The sequence below is a fragment of the Vespula pensylvanica genome, chromosome 25 (assembly GCF_014466175.1).
Source record: "Vespula pensylvanica isolate Volc-1 chromosome 25, ASM1446617v1, whole genome shotgun sequence".
In the NCBI taxonomy this organism is placed as follows: Eukaryota; Metazoa; Arthropoda; class Insecta; order Hymenoptera; family Vespidae; genus Vespula; species Vespula pensylvanica.
This window is the reverse complement of record NC_057709.1, coordinates 1,050,912-1,068,188: the sequence shown is the minus strand read 5'-3', so window position 1 is coordinate 1,068,188 and position 17,277 is coordinate 1,050,912. Positions and strand designations below refer to the sequence as shown.

Genomic DNA, 17,277 nt, shown 5'->3' with positions numbered 1-17,277 from the left:
TTTTTTCTCTTTTTTTTTTTTTTTTTCTTTCTTTCTTTTTCTTTTTCGCTAAGATTTAATTCAGTTCGAATACGATCTTGGACATAGGGATATTTTAATTTTTGTCACTAGTTTTATGTTGGGTGGTTTAACAGAAATGGAGATTTGGTGGATTAAAAGTATAAACGTGTACTTTACGCTCAATTGAAATCTGTTTTGACAGCGTCAATATTGCTTTATATTATTGATGACGTTGCAAGTTGAATGTTGACAGATATTATTTTATTTATAATATTGAGATAATATATTGTGATTATAATGTTGAGTTTAAGGGATAAACAAATAAATGCTTTGAAGCAAATGTTAAATTTAAATCAACCTGAACAAAAACACGATGAGTCGATACCTGCATGGAAAATATTAATTTACGATAGACTTGGTCAGGATATTATTTCACCATTGATATCTGTTAAAGAACTGAGAGAATTAGGTATTACTCTTCATATGCAATTGCATTCGGATAGAGATTCTATTCCTGAAGTACCGGCAATATATTTCTGTGCGCCTACGGATGAAAATTTGGGAAGAATCGGACAAGATTTACAGAATGGACTGTACGACATGTATTATTTAAATTTCATATCGCCTATATCACGACAGAAAATGGAAGATTTAGCATCGGCTGCCTTGTTAGGCGGAGTTGTCTCTAATATTCATAAAGTATATGATCAATATTTGAATTTTATTACTTTGGAAGATGATCTGTTCATATTAAGACATCAAAACAGCGAAGTTATATCGTATCATGCTATCAATAGAGGAGAAGTGAAGGATAGTGAAATAGAATCTGTTATGGAAATTATAGTTGATTGTCTCTTTTCTGTCTTTGTTACAATGGGAACAGTCCCTATTATTCGTTGTCCTAGAGGAAACGCTGCTGAAATGGTCGCGAAAATGATCGACAAGAAGATAAGAGAAAACGTCTGGGACGCAAGAAATAATCTTTTTGAAGGAGAAACATCAGGTCATTACAGTTTTCAAAGACCATTACTTATTGTGCTTGACAGAAACATAGATATGGCTACTCCGTTACATCATACATGGACTTATCAAGCATTGGCTCATGATGTATTAGAAATGGCACTGAATAGATTAGTTGTAGAAGAGAATATTGGAAGGTCTCCTGTAGGCGGGACTCGTTCGAAAACCAAAGCTTATGAATTGGATAGCAGAGATCGTTTCTGGTGTCATCATAAAGGTAGTCCATTTCCAAGAGTAGCAGAAGCTATTCAAGAAGAATTAGAACAATATAGAACTTACGAGGAGGATGTTAAAAAATTAAAATCTTCTATGGGTATAGACAGTGAAAGTGAAGTCGCCCTATCTATGGTTTCTACCAATACTGCTAAACTAACAAGCGCAGTAAATTCATTACCACAACTTTTAGAAATGAAACGTTTGATAGATATGCATACGTCTATAGCTACAGGTATTTTGAATTATATTAAATCCAGACGTCTCGATACATATTTTGAATTAGAAGAGAAAATCATGAGTAAACAAACATTAGATAGAAGCGTGTTTGATACTATAAGCGAACCAGATTGTGGCACTCCTGAAGACAAACTCCGACTTGCTATTATATATTACATTTGTACAAATATGTCAGATGCGGATTATAACAAATTGGAAGCTACTTTACAATCTGCCGGATGCGATTTGAATCCTTTGATATATATCAAAAGACTAAGAAGTTATACTAGAATAGCGGAAATTCAAAGCAGTTACGAAGGTGGTGGAACTAAAACCGTCAGTATGTTTTCAAAACTCATGAATCAAGGATCTTCCTTTGTCATGGAAGGAGTGAAAAATTTGGTCGTTAAAAAGCACAATTTACCTGTGACAAAAATAGTTGACGAACTTATTGAATCAAGGATATCGTCTCAAACAGAAGAATATTGTTATTTAGATCCAAAGCAATTGAAATATTCTGAGCAAATGCCTAAAAATCGACCAACATTCCAAGAGGTTATAGTTTTTATCGTCGGTGGTGGAAATTATATCGAATATCAAAATTTAATTGATTATGTCAAGCAAAAAAGTGGTACAGGTGTTAATAAAAGAATCGTATACGGCTCGACGTCTTTTATAAACGGTAAACAACTTCTCAAACAGTTGTCGCTGTTAGGACAGGAAGGACACTCGTGAAAATTGTCAAACATGAAAATAGTATATAAAGAAAGAAAATAAATAAATAAATAAATAAGTATAAGAAAAATTTATTTATCGTAATCTACAATATTAATGTATACAGCTTGTTAATATTTTATTGGTAGCTATTCCTATGAATATCTTGGAGAAAAATAAAAAAAGTTCATTACTTTCTATATATTTTCTCTCTCTTTCTCTCTCTCTCTCTCTCTCACGTAATTTAGGCTATACATTTCTTTCAACGTTCTCCATGTTTTTTGTCGCCATATTGTAAATTAACCTTCAAATCGGATAACTTGGTAATCAAATATGTTTGATCGATAATACAGTAACCTTCATTGAAAACGGATGAAAATCTTCTTTTATGAAAGTACGGAATATACGAGTAAAATTATAATTATAATCAAGAAAAAAAATGTCAGCGCAACGAAAAAAAAATTTGGATTTCGTCGAACGAGCAGACATCCCGAGAAATTTTCTCGAAGGTATTAAAGAATTGTATTTATCCAAACAAGAGGAACAACATGTCAAGTAAATAGAAAAATGTTATTGTCGATAAAGTAGATAACTGTGATTTGAAATTTATTGTAATCTTTTAAATTACCCGCTTTAATAGAAAATATCCGCAATGGGACGTTCCGAGGATTTGTCCGGCATTCGAATTAGTAAAGGCATTTCGTGATTTAAATATTTCTGAAAATAAATTACGTGAAAAATGGATCGAAGAAAAAGAGGAAAGAAAGGAAATGGATGCACAATGGAAAGAATTACGAGAACAGGAATTAATTTTTCGTGATTCATTCATAAAATATAATGATTTTATTAAAGAAAATAAAGAAAAACGAAAACGAACGGAACAAAAAATTCTCGAAGAGCGGGAAAGACAAACGAAATATCAGGAAGATGTAAACGATGAAAAGAAAAATTATTAATTTTTTTTTTTTATTCTTCTTATTATCATTATTAATTCGTAAATAAATATAATTAACATAAACGTTCGTTTAGATAAACAATTTAGAAGAAAGGTTGAGTTATATGAAAGGTATTCGCGAGAAGATGCAAAAATATGTAGGAATATATAAAAAGTATCAAGATTATCTCGAAAGAGTTATCAACGAGACAAGACATTTCCGATCGATAACAGAAATTTTTGAACGTTATGAAAATTTGATCGAAGTTAAGGAATCACTCTCCAAGCAGCAGGAAAAGAATATAGAATTGTTGGAGGAAAGCGAAGCAGAGATAGTATATTATATTGATTTTTTTTTCTTTAGTTGCTTGTTCACTTTTAATTATTCTAACAATTTCATTAGATATTTCATTCTTTTTGATAATATTCATTTTTTTTGTAGTATCGCATGACAGAAGCCAAGTCGCAGACGTTAATAAGATTAAACAACAAATTGTCAATGCTTCAAGTAAAATATGAAAAAGCAAAGGTGGAAGTTATGAAATGGGAATTATTGGTCTCTAAAATAAAGGATGCAGCTATTCGGAAATATTTAGAGCTAGCTAGAGTTAAAATCTGTAGTAAAAATATCTATCATCAGATATGTAAAAGAAAAGAAGTAGCTCCTACTGTACCAGACGATGATATCGAACATCAATTGCTTGAAATCAAACGTACTATCCTGGAGTTAAGACATATTATACATGTAATTAAAAAAGAAGTGAAAACAAATTAAGATCTAGAACTTATCTAGAAAGAAATAAACGGCAGACATCACAGACTATATAAATTTTATTTATACGAAACAAATTCTATACGGTATTATTTTATTGATAACGCTTTTGCATGATTTTTCTAGCAGCCGGTAGATAACAACCAGATACATTGTGAAGTAAGTCGGTATAATCACTTTCAAGACGTATTTTCAATTTCTCTATTGCTTCTTCTCGAGAGAGCGGAATTTCTAAACCTTCTGTCATCACTTGCATTTCTTCTTTCTCGACACAGCTGAATATATTTGAATATAGTGTTATTTTTGTTTGTTTCTTTTTTTTTTTCAAATAGAAAATGAAGAATATAGAAAAGTCGTAGGAGAAGTGTAGAAAGAAGATGATTAACTCTCTATAATCTTAACTTGGAAAATTGATTGTTTGATCTAACAAGTTAGATAATTCTTACGTAGATTAGATTATCGAGAGTTAAAGGAAAGGATAATTATAAAGGACTCACAGTGCACAGGGTTGAGTAGGAGCGATTTGTGTGAGAGAAGGAATTTTCAATTTTGGTTTTCTATCCTCGTTTAATCTTAATGTTGATACCATAGTAGCTTTGTCGACCCAATGAACTTTATGCATCATTTCCGTGATATGTTTTTCGATAATATTAAGATATAACATAACGTTGCTCATGGTTACGTGAGTATTGTCACCGAGTAATCGTAGAATAGATGAATTATCACATCTAATAATTTTGAAAAGAGCCTCTATACCTTTCAACATTTTGTCTAAGTCCTCGTCGCACTAAAAAGAAAAAGTAATAATACAGAGATAACAATCAGAGGTTGAGAGTAATAATAGCAATCAAATTTTACAGTATTAAGTTCTTCTTCAGCCTCATCGGCAAGTTTAGTCTGTTCTTCCAATTGTTCTGCAATATTTTTTAACGTTTCCACTTGCTGTTTCTCTCTAAACTCATGCAATGCTCTTGCTTCATCGATGGCAACCGTCAATTCGCTCATTCTTGTTTGAAGACTCTCCATTTCGTCGTTAAGTTCATTGACATAAGTGAAGAGTGCAAAATTTTCTTCTTCTTGTTTAATAAAGTGAGTTACAATTTTATCGATATTACTCTCACCTATAAATAACGTTGAAATTAATAAAAAAAAAAACTAAGAAACTAGAAAATTATTAGAAAATTAATAAAATAATTAGAAAGTTATGAAAATTAAATATATTACCTGTAAATTCTTTGATCGTATTAAGAATATGAGTATAAGTAGCTATCTTATCTTGTTGCTCTTGTTTTTTAGCAGCTCTCTCAGCTTCCTGTTTGATTTGCAAGTCTATAGTTTTTCGATATTGACCTTTAATACCAAGAAATTCTTGTAATTTCAATTCATTGTCCAAAGTTCGCTGAAGTTCGCACATTTCTGTTTTATGAGCATCAAAATCTCTCATTGCTCTATAATGAAATTTTAAATAATTGTTAAACGTTCTATATCTTAAATTGATATAAAAAAAAAAATACCTTTCACGAAGAGCTTGAGTCTTGTCTATTTCTTCGTCCCTTTGATTAAAAGTCAAAGTGGCCTGTTCTATCAAATCATTAATAATTTGTTTTCCAGCATTCAATTGACCAATAAGTTTGTTCCAAAGTGTTGTAAATCGTGTTCTCTCTTTCAACAATGACTCGATCTCTTCACGAAGCTTAACATTTTCTGATACAACCGTATTAAATTTCTTCGTAGCTACTTCCAATCGATTTTCTAACATAAAGACGAATTTATTTCGCTTGATATGGTTCTCCTTAGCTTGTACATCGGTTGGAATCTTCCTTCTTAATATCGTAACTTCTTTCGTTATCTATATACATATACATATATATATATATACATATATAAAATTTTATTAGGATCAATTAAGTTATTATAAAATAATAAATATAACAGAAAAAAGAAAGAAATATGAATATATCGGCAATACCAGTGACCTGTCCAATTTGCCTCTTAAGTTCACTAATCTGATCTTTTTCAGATTTGATGGAATCAATAAATTTGGAACGTTGATCGAACAATTCTTTTAACTTAACATCATCCACTTCGTCTTTTTTAATAAATCTCTTCGATTTAGCCGATCTAATAGCAAGCAATAACTCAGCTTTCTCATACTCCAATCGAGCAATCATAATCTGTTGATTACGAAGTCGAAGACCGCCTTCCTCGGTACATTTCATACGATCGTTTTCCATTATTCTATATTGTCTCTTCAATCTTGTCAATTCAACTTCTGACATCATCTCCATCTCCGTCACATTCTGCGTCGCACTGGCTTTTAAAAATTGCATTTTTGTAATATTTCAATATCTTTTCTTCTTTTAATTTTTTATTTTATTTCTCTCTCCCTCCCTCTCTCTCTCTCTCTCTTTTTTGTTCTGTATATTAATTAAAAAGTTTGCTCGAGACTTTCTATTGTAATCTTCCTGAAAATTATATTGAAATGTATTTGATAACTATGCTTTTTTCTTCTTTTTCTTTTTAAACTTTTGGTAATGTCTATCAGCGACATTTGAGAAAGACATCTGCTGTCTATTACAGAGTTTCGACAGCTGTTGTATATATACCTATGTGTCCATCCTTTTTGTTGATTTTCTCGGTTGCCAGGCACACCATTCGTTTCAGGTATGTATCGGCTCGAAATCTCTAAAGAAAGAAAGAGACAGACAAACATAGAGAGAAAGAGAGGGTGAGAGTGATAGAGAAAAAGAAAGAAAGAGAAAGAAAAAAAGAGAGAAAAGATCGACGAAACTTCTCTGTTATATGTTACATTCATCTATAGAGACAGAGGATCTATTTGCTAAGGTTTTGCTCAATGTTATATAAAATATGGCTGTGAGTTCAGGATAATTATGTTTTTAGACTCCAGTTGGACACGGACGATGAAGAAGGTCTGAAGTTTGCGTCATTTAATATTGCCGTAAGCGTGAACTCGTAATTATTATTATTATTTTCTTTTCTTTTTGTCTTGTTCTTTTTTTTTTTTTTTTCCTTTTCTTAGAGAGATGATTCGATTACGAAATCAAGTGAGTTTTATTCGGGTTTAGTTAATGGTGCTAAAAAAAGGGCAATCGTACAATGTATATGTATATATATATATATATATATTTTTTTTTTTTTCTAATACGATAATAATAAATTATAAAAAAAGTTGTTATCAAAAATAATTAAAAAATTAATTACATTTTGTTTGGAAAAAAAGAAAATGATACAAAATAAAAAAACAAAGAAGAAAAATGTCTATTTTATCCGAAAATAATTTTATTTCTAGTACTATACTAATATTATAAAAAAAAAAAAAAATAGCTAATGTAATGTGATCCATGTATGTGTGTGTGTAAAAGTGAAAGTAAGAAAAAAAATGTTAAAATTACAATGAGAATTTTATTCTATTACAGATAGAAAATATCGAGATAAGTATATTTAAAATTGAAGAATGTGAGCGCACATGGGTCCCTACTGAATATGATCCATAATGATTTCGGTGCGATCGACTCAGGTGGCTGCTCGGCCAGGTGTCGGGCGTAGTGGGGGTAGGAGTAGTGGTGGGGGAAGAGAGTTACATTAGATCGTTGGAGTCAGTCGCGCGTGCGATTAGTTCGCCGACGGTGGGGAAGGTCGGTGGGTCGATCGGTAATATAACAATGAAACCTTTGGCAAGCGTTTACGCGTTAGAATAAATCGATTATGCTGTATAACGTTTAACTATGATCTTTATAAAGAATATTCCTCAATATACAATTATAGGGTTATGGAATGTATAATACGCATACGTATATATTCTATATGAATTTCTTAACCACGCATTATCCTTAATAAAATTTTACTTTAAATAGATTATAAGTTTAAACGAAATATTTCATTTCGTAAAAATAATTTTCAAACGCAATTTCATTTATTTAGATAACATTTTCGTTTATCGACGACGTTTTATTTATTTCCAATAATTTTCAAACGCAATTTCATATCCTTAAATTTCGATTTTAGACTCGATTTTATTTATTTTGATACAGGTTCTCAAACTCCACTTCATTTATTTCAATTCATTTTTTACACATGATTTTTAGACGTATTTATTTGAATATCGCTTTAAGGCGAAATTTTAATTATTTTCACAGAAGAGAAGAAAGAAAAAGAGGTTAATTTTTTCGATCTTACTTTTAATTATTATTATTACTACTACTACTATTATTATTATTATTATTATAAAAAAAAAAGAATAGACGAATCTAACCTATCGGTTTAAAAAAATACGTACACACATAAGTACTTACATACATATGTATTTGCACCCGCAATGCGCGTTAAACTCCATCCCCTCTCCACTCGTATATTAATCTGTAGGTTAAGAGCCGACGAGTTGGTCGGATCGTTCGAATTCGGTCGAATTCGTGTATCTTCGGGTCACCTCGTGTGCGGGAGTACGAGAGCCAACGGACGCCGACGGAACTCGCGAGAAGACTTCAGTACGCTTCGAGCGCTGCTACGGGATAGACGTGTCGATGGATTTTTCTCTCTCTCAAAAAAGAAAAAAAGAAAAATAAAAGAACTACGATTCCGTAATATTTATTTTCCGTTCAACGTGCACGCGGTGAGTCATTACCTGGCGTAACGTACGTGGATAGTAAACAAGAGTCAGGTTCTATCGTAGTGAAGTGTATATGTGTGTGTGTGTATACGTGCCTTTGAAAAATGTTTCACTCTTCATTATTTTTCAATATTTCTACGAAAGGACTTGTGTTAAACTCAAACGTTATTTTATCGTAATTTCAACAAAAAAGAAAAAAGAAATATAGACACATATATATATATATATATATATACGCGTGATAAATCAAATCACTTTTCACCGAATGCTCGTAATAAATAAACAAAATCGTTAGAAACGATGAAAATAAAAAAGAAAAACAGCTTCGGAAGATAGATCGATCTTAAAAAAAAAAAAAAAAAAAAATGTTGCTTGGAATTGAATCTTTTTCCATTTTATTTTCCCTCTCTCTCTTTCTCTCTCTCTCTCTCTCTCTCTCTCTCTCTCTCTCTCGGCTAATCTTATCAATTTAACAACGATATTAATTTATTGAGAGAGAGAGATAGAAACTTCGTAGAGAAATTTTGTAAGAAAAACAAAACAGAAAAAACAAAAAAAAAAAAAAAAAGAAAGAAAGAAAGAAGAAGAAGCAAGATCGAAAAAACAAAAGAAAAAAAAAAGAAATTCGAGGATGCTGCCAAAGAAGAAGGAGTTTCAACAACAGCAACAACAACAGGTAGAGCCTTATGCTCTCGAAGACATGATATCGGATTTACAAGCTAGAAGAAGAAGTTCCCTCGATCATGAAGAGACCCTACAAGATCCAAGCGAACTTCTGAGGCAACGTGAAAGGGATCTTGTTCTTGCTGCTGAACTTGGCAAGGCCTTGCTCGAAAGGAATCAAGAATTAACCAGGCAAAGCGAGTTATTGGCCGACGAATATGCCGCGAAACTGGAGGTGAGTCGGATTGTAAGTTTCAATTTTGCACCATTGCGATTTGTTTGTTTGTTTCTTTTTTTTTTTTCCTTTTTTTAATTTTATTTCATTCGTTAGATTCAATGGAACATTTTTATATCGTATCAGATCGATAGCGAGCTGGTTGGGTTCGTTTTGTTTTGTTTCTTCTTCTTTTTTTTTTTTTTTTTTTTAATTTTAATTTTAATTTTAATTTTTCTATTACATTCGTAGCGTTCGATCGAATATTTTTGTATTACGATTAGATCGAATTGTGATATTTCTACGAGCTTCTGGTTTGTTCGTTCTTTTCTTCATTTTCGTCAGTACCTTCTTTCTTCTTATTTTTGTATACCGAGTATCGATAGAATTATTAATCATTATTAATTTGATAATTATCTAGTATCGAATCTGTTTTCCTTTCTTTTTTTTTTATTTTTATTTTTAACAGAATCGTTTTTTTTTTTTTTTTTTTTAAAGATATTTTCATGGATCTTCGTAGACCCTTGTGGGATATTATAACAAATGAAAATTTATATGCGACGTTTCGAATTCGTCGTAATAAGTTCGTCGATTTTATTACTAAGTTGAAAAAAGCAAAACATTAACGTTGATCTCATATATGTATATATATATATATATAAAAACATCATAGACTTCGTATTTTGTAATCTTTTATTTATTTATTTCTTTTTGTAATTTTCCTCGTCGGTTTCCTCGAATCGTATGGACATTATTTCTTAGAAATATTTTGTTTATTATCGTTTATAATAAAAGCGAGCTATTGGAAGTGTTTTCAATTTGAAATGAGTCATATCTACACCTTGTTTCGATATACAAAAGATACTAGTATCATATATATATATTCGTAGACATGTATTATAAATATATTATATAGTAAATATATATTATATGTTATACGAACACTCATACATATATATATATATATATATATATATACATGCTTATGTACGTATGTACGTATATAATACGTATATAAATCGATCACAAAAAATTTCTTTTTTCTTTCTAATTAATTTCTAACGTTTTCATTTTCTTACGACGAAGTTGAGTGAAGGAAGAATGAAAGAAAAGAAATAAGTAGAAAAAAAATAGAAATATATATATATATATATTTCTCTGTTTGTCTGTCTGGCTCTGTGTGTGTGTGTGTGTGTGTGTGTGTGTGTGTGTGTGTGTGTGTGTGTGTGTGTGTGTGTGTGTGTGTGTACATATATAAAATATACATATAGAGAAACGTGCGAATTTTCGTAATTACGGTTTTACGAAGCTTAGAAACGTTATCTATCACGTTGCAAGTAATCGCAATTGCAATCGCATAAAACAGTAGTGAGAACTACATTTAAACGTTCTCTCCAACTTACGCTCGCGTACATATATATCTATATATATATACGTATACGTATATAAATGTGAAGAAAAGGGGTGAAGAGGAGAAAAAAAATATACATTACGAAACTTGAAAAAGGCGGAAGAAGTCTCGCTTGGCCGACTGAACTACAACAATGTACAATACATATACTACTTTAATACTATAATATATATATATATATATATATATATAATATTGAATTTGTTAGATAAATAATGTAGGAATTCGTCGGAGATCTAAATAAATAATAGTAGAAATTGTTCTTTTTCTTTTTATTGTAAATTAGGCCAATCTAATAGTATTATTACATATTACTGGAATATAAATGTGAAGATATATATATAATATAATATAATAATAATATAATGTAATATACAATAATATAATATTATATATATATATATATAATATTGAGTTGAGAGTTAACAAAAAATTTCTCAAATTTTTATTATTTTATAATGAAATAAATAATATATTTTATTAAGTTATTATATATATTAAAGCATATATATATATATTTTAATGTTAATAAAATAATTTTTCTTATTAACATTAATATTTGTATATTTATAATTTATATATAATATCATATTTTTAAATATATATTAAATTTACACACACACAGATACAACTAGCGTTGACTAATAATTCTTGCGTTATAATTGTCATTCAAAGAAAAAAATAATTTAAAAAAAAAATAAATTAATTAATTAATAAAAAGAGAAAAGAATGAATGAAAAATAAATTAAACGAATTAAATGTAAAGAAAACAAAATAATATACGTATATGTATGCATATATATTAGCTTAACGTTGACGGTACTTAATGAAAAAGAGAGAGAGAGAGAGAGAGAAAAAAAAATTACTCTTCAAGTGCATCTAATTTCCAATGCAATGAAAATCTCTCGGTTGGTTGCATTCGTCGTGAAATGTGTATTCGAAATGTCTCGTTTCGTATCTCGTAGAATCGGTTGCTCCGATTTCAGCGAAATCTCGCGATGGAGAAACGCGTACGTAAATCTATCCTACTCACTGATTTCGAACTTTCGTTTTCTTTTTTCTTTTTTCTCTTCTCCTTATTTTATTTTATTTTTTTTTTCCTTTCGTTTCCTCTTCCACTTATTTTTACACGTACATAACGTATATACTTAGATACATACATACGTACATACATACTTACATAAATATAAAATACATAGAGGGAGTTTAAAGTATAGTTTCATTATTCGAAAAAAAAAAAAAAAGAAAGAAAGAAAGAAAGAAAGCCCTAAAAGCTCTCGAAAAAATAACTAATTATTTTAATCACCTAAAAATTTCTATTTTAGCGATCATTTAGAAATTTTGTAATCCTATTGATTAAATACATTTGTTCATCCCCAGAGATTTTCTCTCCGTATAAACAATTGCATAATTAAATACAATCTAGTTCTTATCTAGGGACTTTTTTTCCACGTCTTGCGTAAAAACAAAAGAAAAATTGATGGCAAAAAAAAAGACAATCGTACGAAATGTATAACACGATCTTAGTTTCTATTTCCTTTTTTACTTTTTTTTTTTTTTTTTTTTTTGGAGATAATTCCAAGTTAAAAATTTGAAAAGTTGTATATATATATAATATATAATATATAATATATAATATACATTGAAAGGTGGGAGGAGGCCAATAGCAATAAACAGAAAGCCACGAAAGCGTGGAAACAAGGTACTTAAGTAACGCAACATCAAAGACAATGCCCGGTACCACGCTCTGCCTGCTTACTTGCCTGTTTATCTGTCAGCCAACTCGATCTGTCTGTCTATCCATTTGCCTACCTACCTACCTACCTACCTACCTACCTACCTACCTACCTACCTATGTACCTGCTACGATTGTTCCTTCGTCCATTTTCCGCGTTTTGCCTGTTACCTTAATTTTTGACCTACGTGAAAGTAAATCATCTTACATGTAAGACTTAGATGTAATACATCTCAACCATGATGACTCTTTTACATTGTCTTGTAAAAGTACAATCACGTGACCCTAGGTACACGTAACAGGGATATAATTTTTTATACATTTCTTTTCGACGATAATTATTACGAACAACAATATAACGAGAAATTTCCGTATAATCACATTTTACTTTTACAAATTTTTCGAGAGAATACTTCGATCAATTGATCGATTGATTTTGTTTTGTCTTTTTTTCTTTTTTTTTTTTTTTTTTTAGAATAATTTTTGAGGTTAATTTGTCTCCATTAGATTCATTACCCCCACCCTTCGTCCTTTACTCCCCCCACCAAATGGCGTCTTAGCCTTATATGCGGCCCTGCTTTCAAGTATCTACGTTGTAACTCTTTACTATCTACTATAACGTAATCTCGATTAAGAAAAGTATCTCTCTCTCTCTCTCTCTCTCTCTCTTTTTATTCATCCCCTCCACCACCGCTCACCTTACGATTGTCATTACGATTAAGAAAGAGGTGACGTTAACTGCATACAATGTTAAAAACCAACACACAACGATATTTCGTGATATGCAACGTTGAATTCAGGAAGCACACTCGTACTTTCTCTGAAATGGAACCGTACCTACCGGGGTCTTCCGTCTTCCGGATGCAATTATTTCTCTTAATAGTCGAATCCATCTTTTAAAGTGTTATTGTTTAGACTGTTTTATTCTCATCCTATAACGGGTAACGGGCGTTAAACGCTCCCTGATTTTATGTCATCGCGATAAATGTTCCATTTCTTTTTTCTTTTCTTTTTTTTTTTATTTCTTCTCTCTCTTTTTTTTCTTTTTTTTTCTTTTTTTTCAGGATATATAGCAAGCCCGTGAGAGGTTTAAATCATTCGAACCATAGAAATTAACGATTTCTACGATTCGTTAGATTGATTTATTCCGTTCAACTTTTCTCGATTGTTTATTTTCATTAAATTACTTATTACGTATGAATATTGTAAGAGATAATTGATTTTATCTTGATAATAGATAATGTCGGATAATACGTGTGTGTATGTAGATATACAAGGTCAGTTGAAAGCTTCTAGGTGGATTAAAAATTCTGAGGCTTGTGATTTTATGATGTAAGAAAAATAGAAAATGTAAATTTATCTGAAAATTTCTTGATAAAAAGATTGATTAATTAATTAATTAATTAACTAATTTTAAAATCGCCTAAGTACTTTCGACCCACCTTGTATATGTATTATTTCGGTGACTCGTATAACTCGAAAGTGAAATTAAAAAAAAAAGATTTTATACAAATTATTAAGCAAATGATCGTCTGTTTTAATTCATTCTAAATCTAATCGTTCTAATCGTTCTAATTATTTTGTTAAATTGATAAATAAAAATCATAACTTTGTTATCCTATATTCAAACATTTACGATCGATCGGATTCATTATCATCATTTCTAATCTATGCTAATTTTAATCATTCTAATCGTTCTAATCATTTTGTTGATAAATAAAAATCATGAACTTGTTAATCTTTATTCAAACATACGCCATCGATCGGATTCATTATCATCATTCCTACTATATGCTAATTTTAATCATTTTAATCCTTCTAATTATTCTAATCATTATGATCATTATTGTGATCCATTAGTTGATAAACAAAAATCAAACTTATTATTCTACTTGAAATATTCACGATCGATCGAACTCATTGTCATAAGTTTTATTTCACGTTAATTCTAATCATTCTAATCATTCTAATAATTTAGTTGATAAATAAATAAAAATCATAAAATACAAAATCAAACATAAAAGTCACAAAATAATTATTCTAATTTACGAATTAACGATTGATTTTCACACGATGATAATTTTAATAATTTTAATAGTTCTAATCATTTCGTTGATAAATGTAAATCGTCCAAATTATTATTCTAATTTAGAAATTTATTATCGATTGAATTTCTTGAATATAAGTTTGGAACATTCTCCTTACGTTTTCTGTTCGAGCATGATCGATCGACATGCTATGATTCGACATACTATTTAAATAAACGTATGCACAGTGTATCGTGTATACATATGTATTCATACATACATACATACATACATACATACATACATATATATATATATTCATATACATACGTAGATGTAGTATGTATTCATGAGTTGCGTGCATCGAATAAGTTTGAAAGTAATACTGGTACACTTCCGATTAATTTATGGGGTCCCCTATGTTTCCGGACAGTTTAATTGGATTTGTTGTATATATGTGAGTATGTGTGTGTGTATGTTTTTTTTTCTCTTTTTTTTTTTTCTATACACGCACGTGTTTATCGATCCATGAGTAATAAATGTTTACTTATGTAATCGAATGGAAAGCATTTCGCTAGATCATAGATCGATCGATCGATCGATCGTTCGAACCATCTAATCTTTTTTAAGATACAATATTTTAATTCTTTTCTTTCTTTATCTTCTCGTCTTTGTTATTATTAATTCTTTTATTAAACTGTGATAATATTAAATTAAAAAAAATACGAATCGTTAATTTGTACAAATTCAATGTGTAAAAATCTCAATAAGATCTATATATGTATCCTGATCGTTGAGTCGATCGATTTAGAATATTTCTTTTTTCTTTTCATCTTTTCATTTATGTTAATTATTTAAATCGTTCATCGTTACATCGTTCCGAGTAATTGTGAAAAGTCGTTCATTAGATCGGATAAATTTACTTAGTTTTAATATTGATCGATCGTATTTTACTTTGATGATGCATTTTTTCTTTCTTTCTTTTTTTTTTTTTTTTCTTTTTTTATTACATAGTTATCGGTAAGCTTGTGATAAAAATTAGGTCGACTTAGGCTAGCTAACGAGGATAATACGCAAGAACGAAGCCGTTAGTTTGGCGTCTTTCCTCTTGTCTTGTATAATTGCACATCTTTCTGAGTCCTCTTTGTGTCGGCTATTAAAACAGAAAGAGCGTGTATGTGAAAGAAAGAGAGAAAGAGAGAGAGAGAGAGAGAGAGAGAGAGAGAGAGACTACTGTATAAACATAGAGAATTCTACAAGATTCATCTATATCTCATATATATGTATGAAGTGTAAATATCTACATATGTATGTATGTCAACATGTATACATATGTGTATATATATATATATATACAATTTTCTTGAGAAATTGATAAAAAAGATATTTTAATTATTAATCATAGTATAATATATACTCTCAAGCCATCGAGAAGACAAAAGTATTGTTTCGTTTTCTTAAATCAATTATTTTTACGTCGAGACCTTGTTATACGCTAATTTTTTCTTTTTTTTTTTTTTTTTTTTTTTTTCATATTATAAAACTGCAAGATTAGTTCGTCCAATAGCAAGCCTAATCGCGTGTTTAAACCATCTCGAAAAGGAGTAATTGATTTTTGATATCACCTAAGAACTTCTGGTCCGTATAAAAATTTCTTTATCTTACATTTTGATCTTAACTAAAGATTTTTAATCTTTTTTCAGGGATTTTGAGGCAATGTTTAGAGACTTTTAGATCTCTATAGGGATTGTTAGTCCTGTCTAGGATTAAAATGATCCATTTTGTAAATTTTTTTCTTTTTTTTTTTTTTTTTTTTTTTTTAATTATTTTAAATCCACTGAGTGCGGCACCAATGATACTATATAATCCAAAGTTCAACAAAGAAATATTATGTGCGTAATGCTTGATCCTGATTGCAGGAAAGTTCTTTGAGAGAGAGAGAGAGAGAGAGAGAGAGAGAGAGAGAGAGAGAGAGAGAGATCATAGTAAAAGAATGATTACGCATCGAATATGCTTTTCCTTTTCAATATTTATCACGGTAATACAGCGGTAACGTGGTAAAGTGGTAAAGTTTGCGGAACATTTTCTTTCTCCTGTCTCATTTCTTTTCGCGATTGCGTTCACATGAAAACGGGAAACATAAGTATGTACGTACGTACGTACGTACGTATGTATTTATATTTACATATATATATGTATGTATGTATGTATGTATGTATGTATGTATGAATGTATGTACATGTTTTGCGGCATACATCATGTGGCACGCTTCGTTGCTTTTGACGGAGACGCGTTCTACCCCAAAAAATTTTACTTTTATATATATATATTTTACATACATTATATATATTTTATATACATTTTATATATATTTTATATCTATTTTATATCTATTTTATATACATTTTATATATACTTTATTTATATTTTATATATATGTATATATATATATATATGTATGTATGTATGTATGTATGTATGTATGTATTAATAAGAAATAATATTTCTCATGAGTCGTTGGTAACGATATTTTCAACAATAAAAAAGATAAAAAAAAAAAACAAACAATTCTTTTTCTCTCTTTCTTTTTATTTCTTTTTTTAGCGAATCCATTCAATAATTCAGTCTTGTAAGTCTCGATTTAATGAGTTAATTAAATTAACGACCTTGTTTTGAACAGACGTTCAATATATATATATATATATATATATATATATATATATATATA

The 17,277-nt window shown here is 29.7% G+C and overlaps 4 protein-coding genes across 9 annotated transcripts in view; 3 read left to right on the top strand and 1 right to left on the bottom strand.

Annotated features, from left to right (window-relative positions):
* The first annotated feature begins 92 nt into the window (after window positions 1-92).
* Window positions 93-2,245, top strand: LOC122637256 (protein sly1 homolog). The gene has a single exon (XM_043829255.1). It carries the CDS (start codon window positions 298-300, stop codon window positions 2,185-2,187), a length of 1,890 nt encoding a protein of 629 aa, XP_043685190.1. The 5' UTR covers window positions 93-297; the 3' UTR covers window positions 2,188-2,245.
* A 163-nt stretch (window positions 2,246-2,408) lies between these two features.
* Window positions 2,409-3,920, top strand: LOC122637259 (cilia- and flagella-associated protein 73). The gene is made up of 4 exons (XM_043829261.1): window positions 2,409-2,721; window positions 2,807-3,095; window positions 3,196-3,435; window positions 3,543-3,920. The coding sequence occupies exons 1-4, from the start codon at window positions 2,606-2,608 to the stop codon at window positions 3,873-3,875; spliced, it is 978 nt and encodes a 325-aa protein (XP_043685196.1). The 5' UTR covers window positions 2,409-2,605; the 3' UTR covers window positions 3,876-3,920.
* On the bottom strand, window positions 3,917-8,313 carry LOC122637257 (coiled-coil domain-containing protein 63-like). 5 transcript variants are annotated; one of them, XM_043829259.1, is made up of 8 exons: window positions 6,664-6,805; window positions 6,479-6,557; window positions 5,849-6,337; window positions 5,387-5,721; window positions 5,097-5,320; window positions 4,731-4,993; window positions 4,370-4,659; window positions 3,917-4,147 (listed from the first exon to the last, which is right to left on the bottom strand). In XM_043829259.1, exons 3-8 carry the CDS (start codon window positions 6,200-6,202, stop codon window positions 3,967-3,969), a joined length of 1,647 nt encoding a protein of 548 aa, XP_043685194.1. In that variant the 5' UTR covers window positions 6,203-6,337; window positions 6,479-6,557; window positions 6,664-6,805; the 3' UTR covers window positions 3,917-3,966. The 5 variants fall into 5 exon arrangements, with proteins under 5 accessions (XP_043685194.1, XP_043685193.1, XP_043685191.1 ...); XM_043829258.1 differs by lacking the exon at window positions 6,664-6,805 and adding an exon at window positions 8,186-8,313 and having other exon boundaries at window positions 5,849-6,557; XM_043829256.1 differs by having other exon boundaries at window positions 6,479-6,811.
* Window positions 8,314-9,052: 739 nt separating this feature from the next.
* Window positions 9,053-17,277, top strand: part of LOC122637311 (bicaudal D-related protein homolog) — a 28,748-nt gene continuing 20,523 nt past the window's right edge. The window contains exon 1 of one of the 2 annotated variants that reach the window (XM_043829342.1): window positions 9,053-9,397. In XM_043829342.1, the coding sequence (XP_043685277.1) occupies window positions 9,131-9,397 (267 nt within the window). In that variant the 5' untranslated portion in view covers window positions 9,053-9,130. Of the gene's footprint in view, window positions 9,410-17,277 lie in introns of both variants that reach the window. The other variant, XM_043829341.1, reaches the window with a different exon arrangement.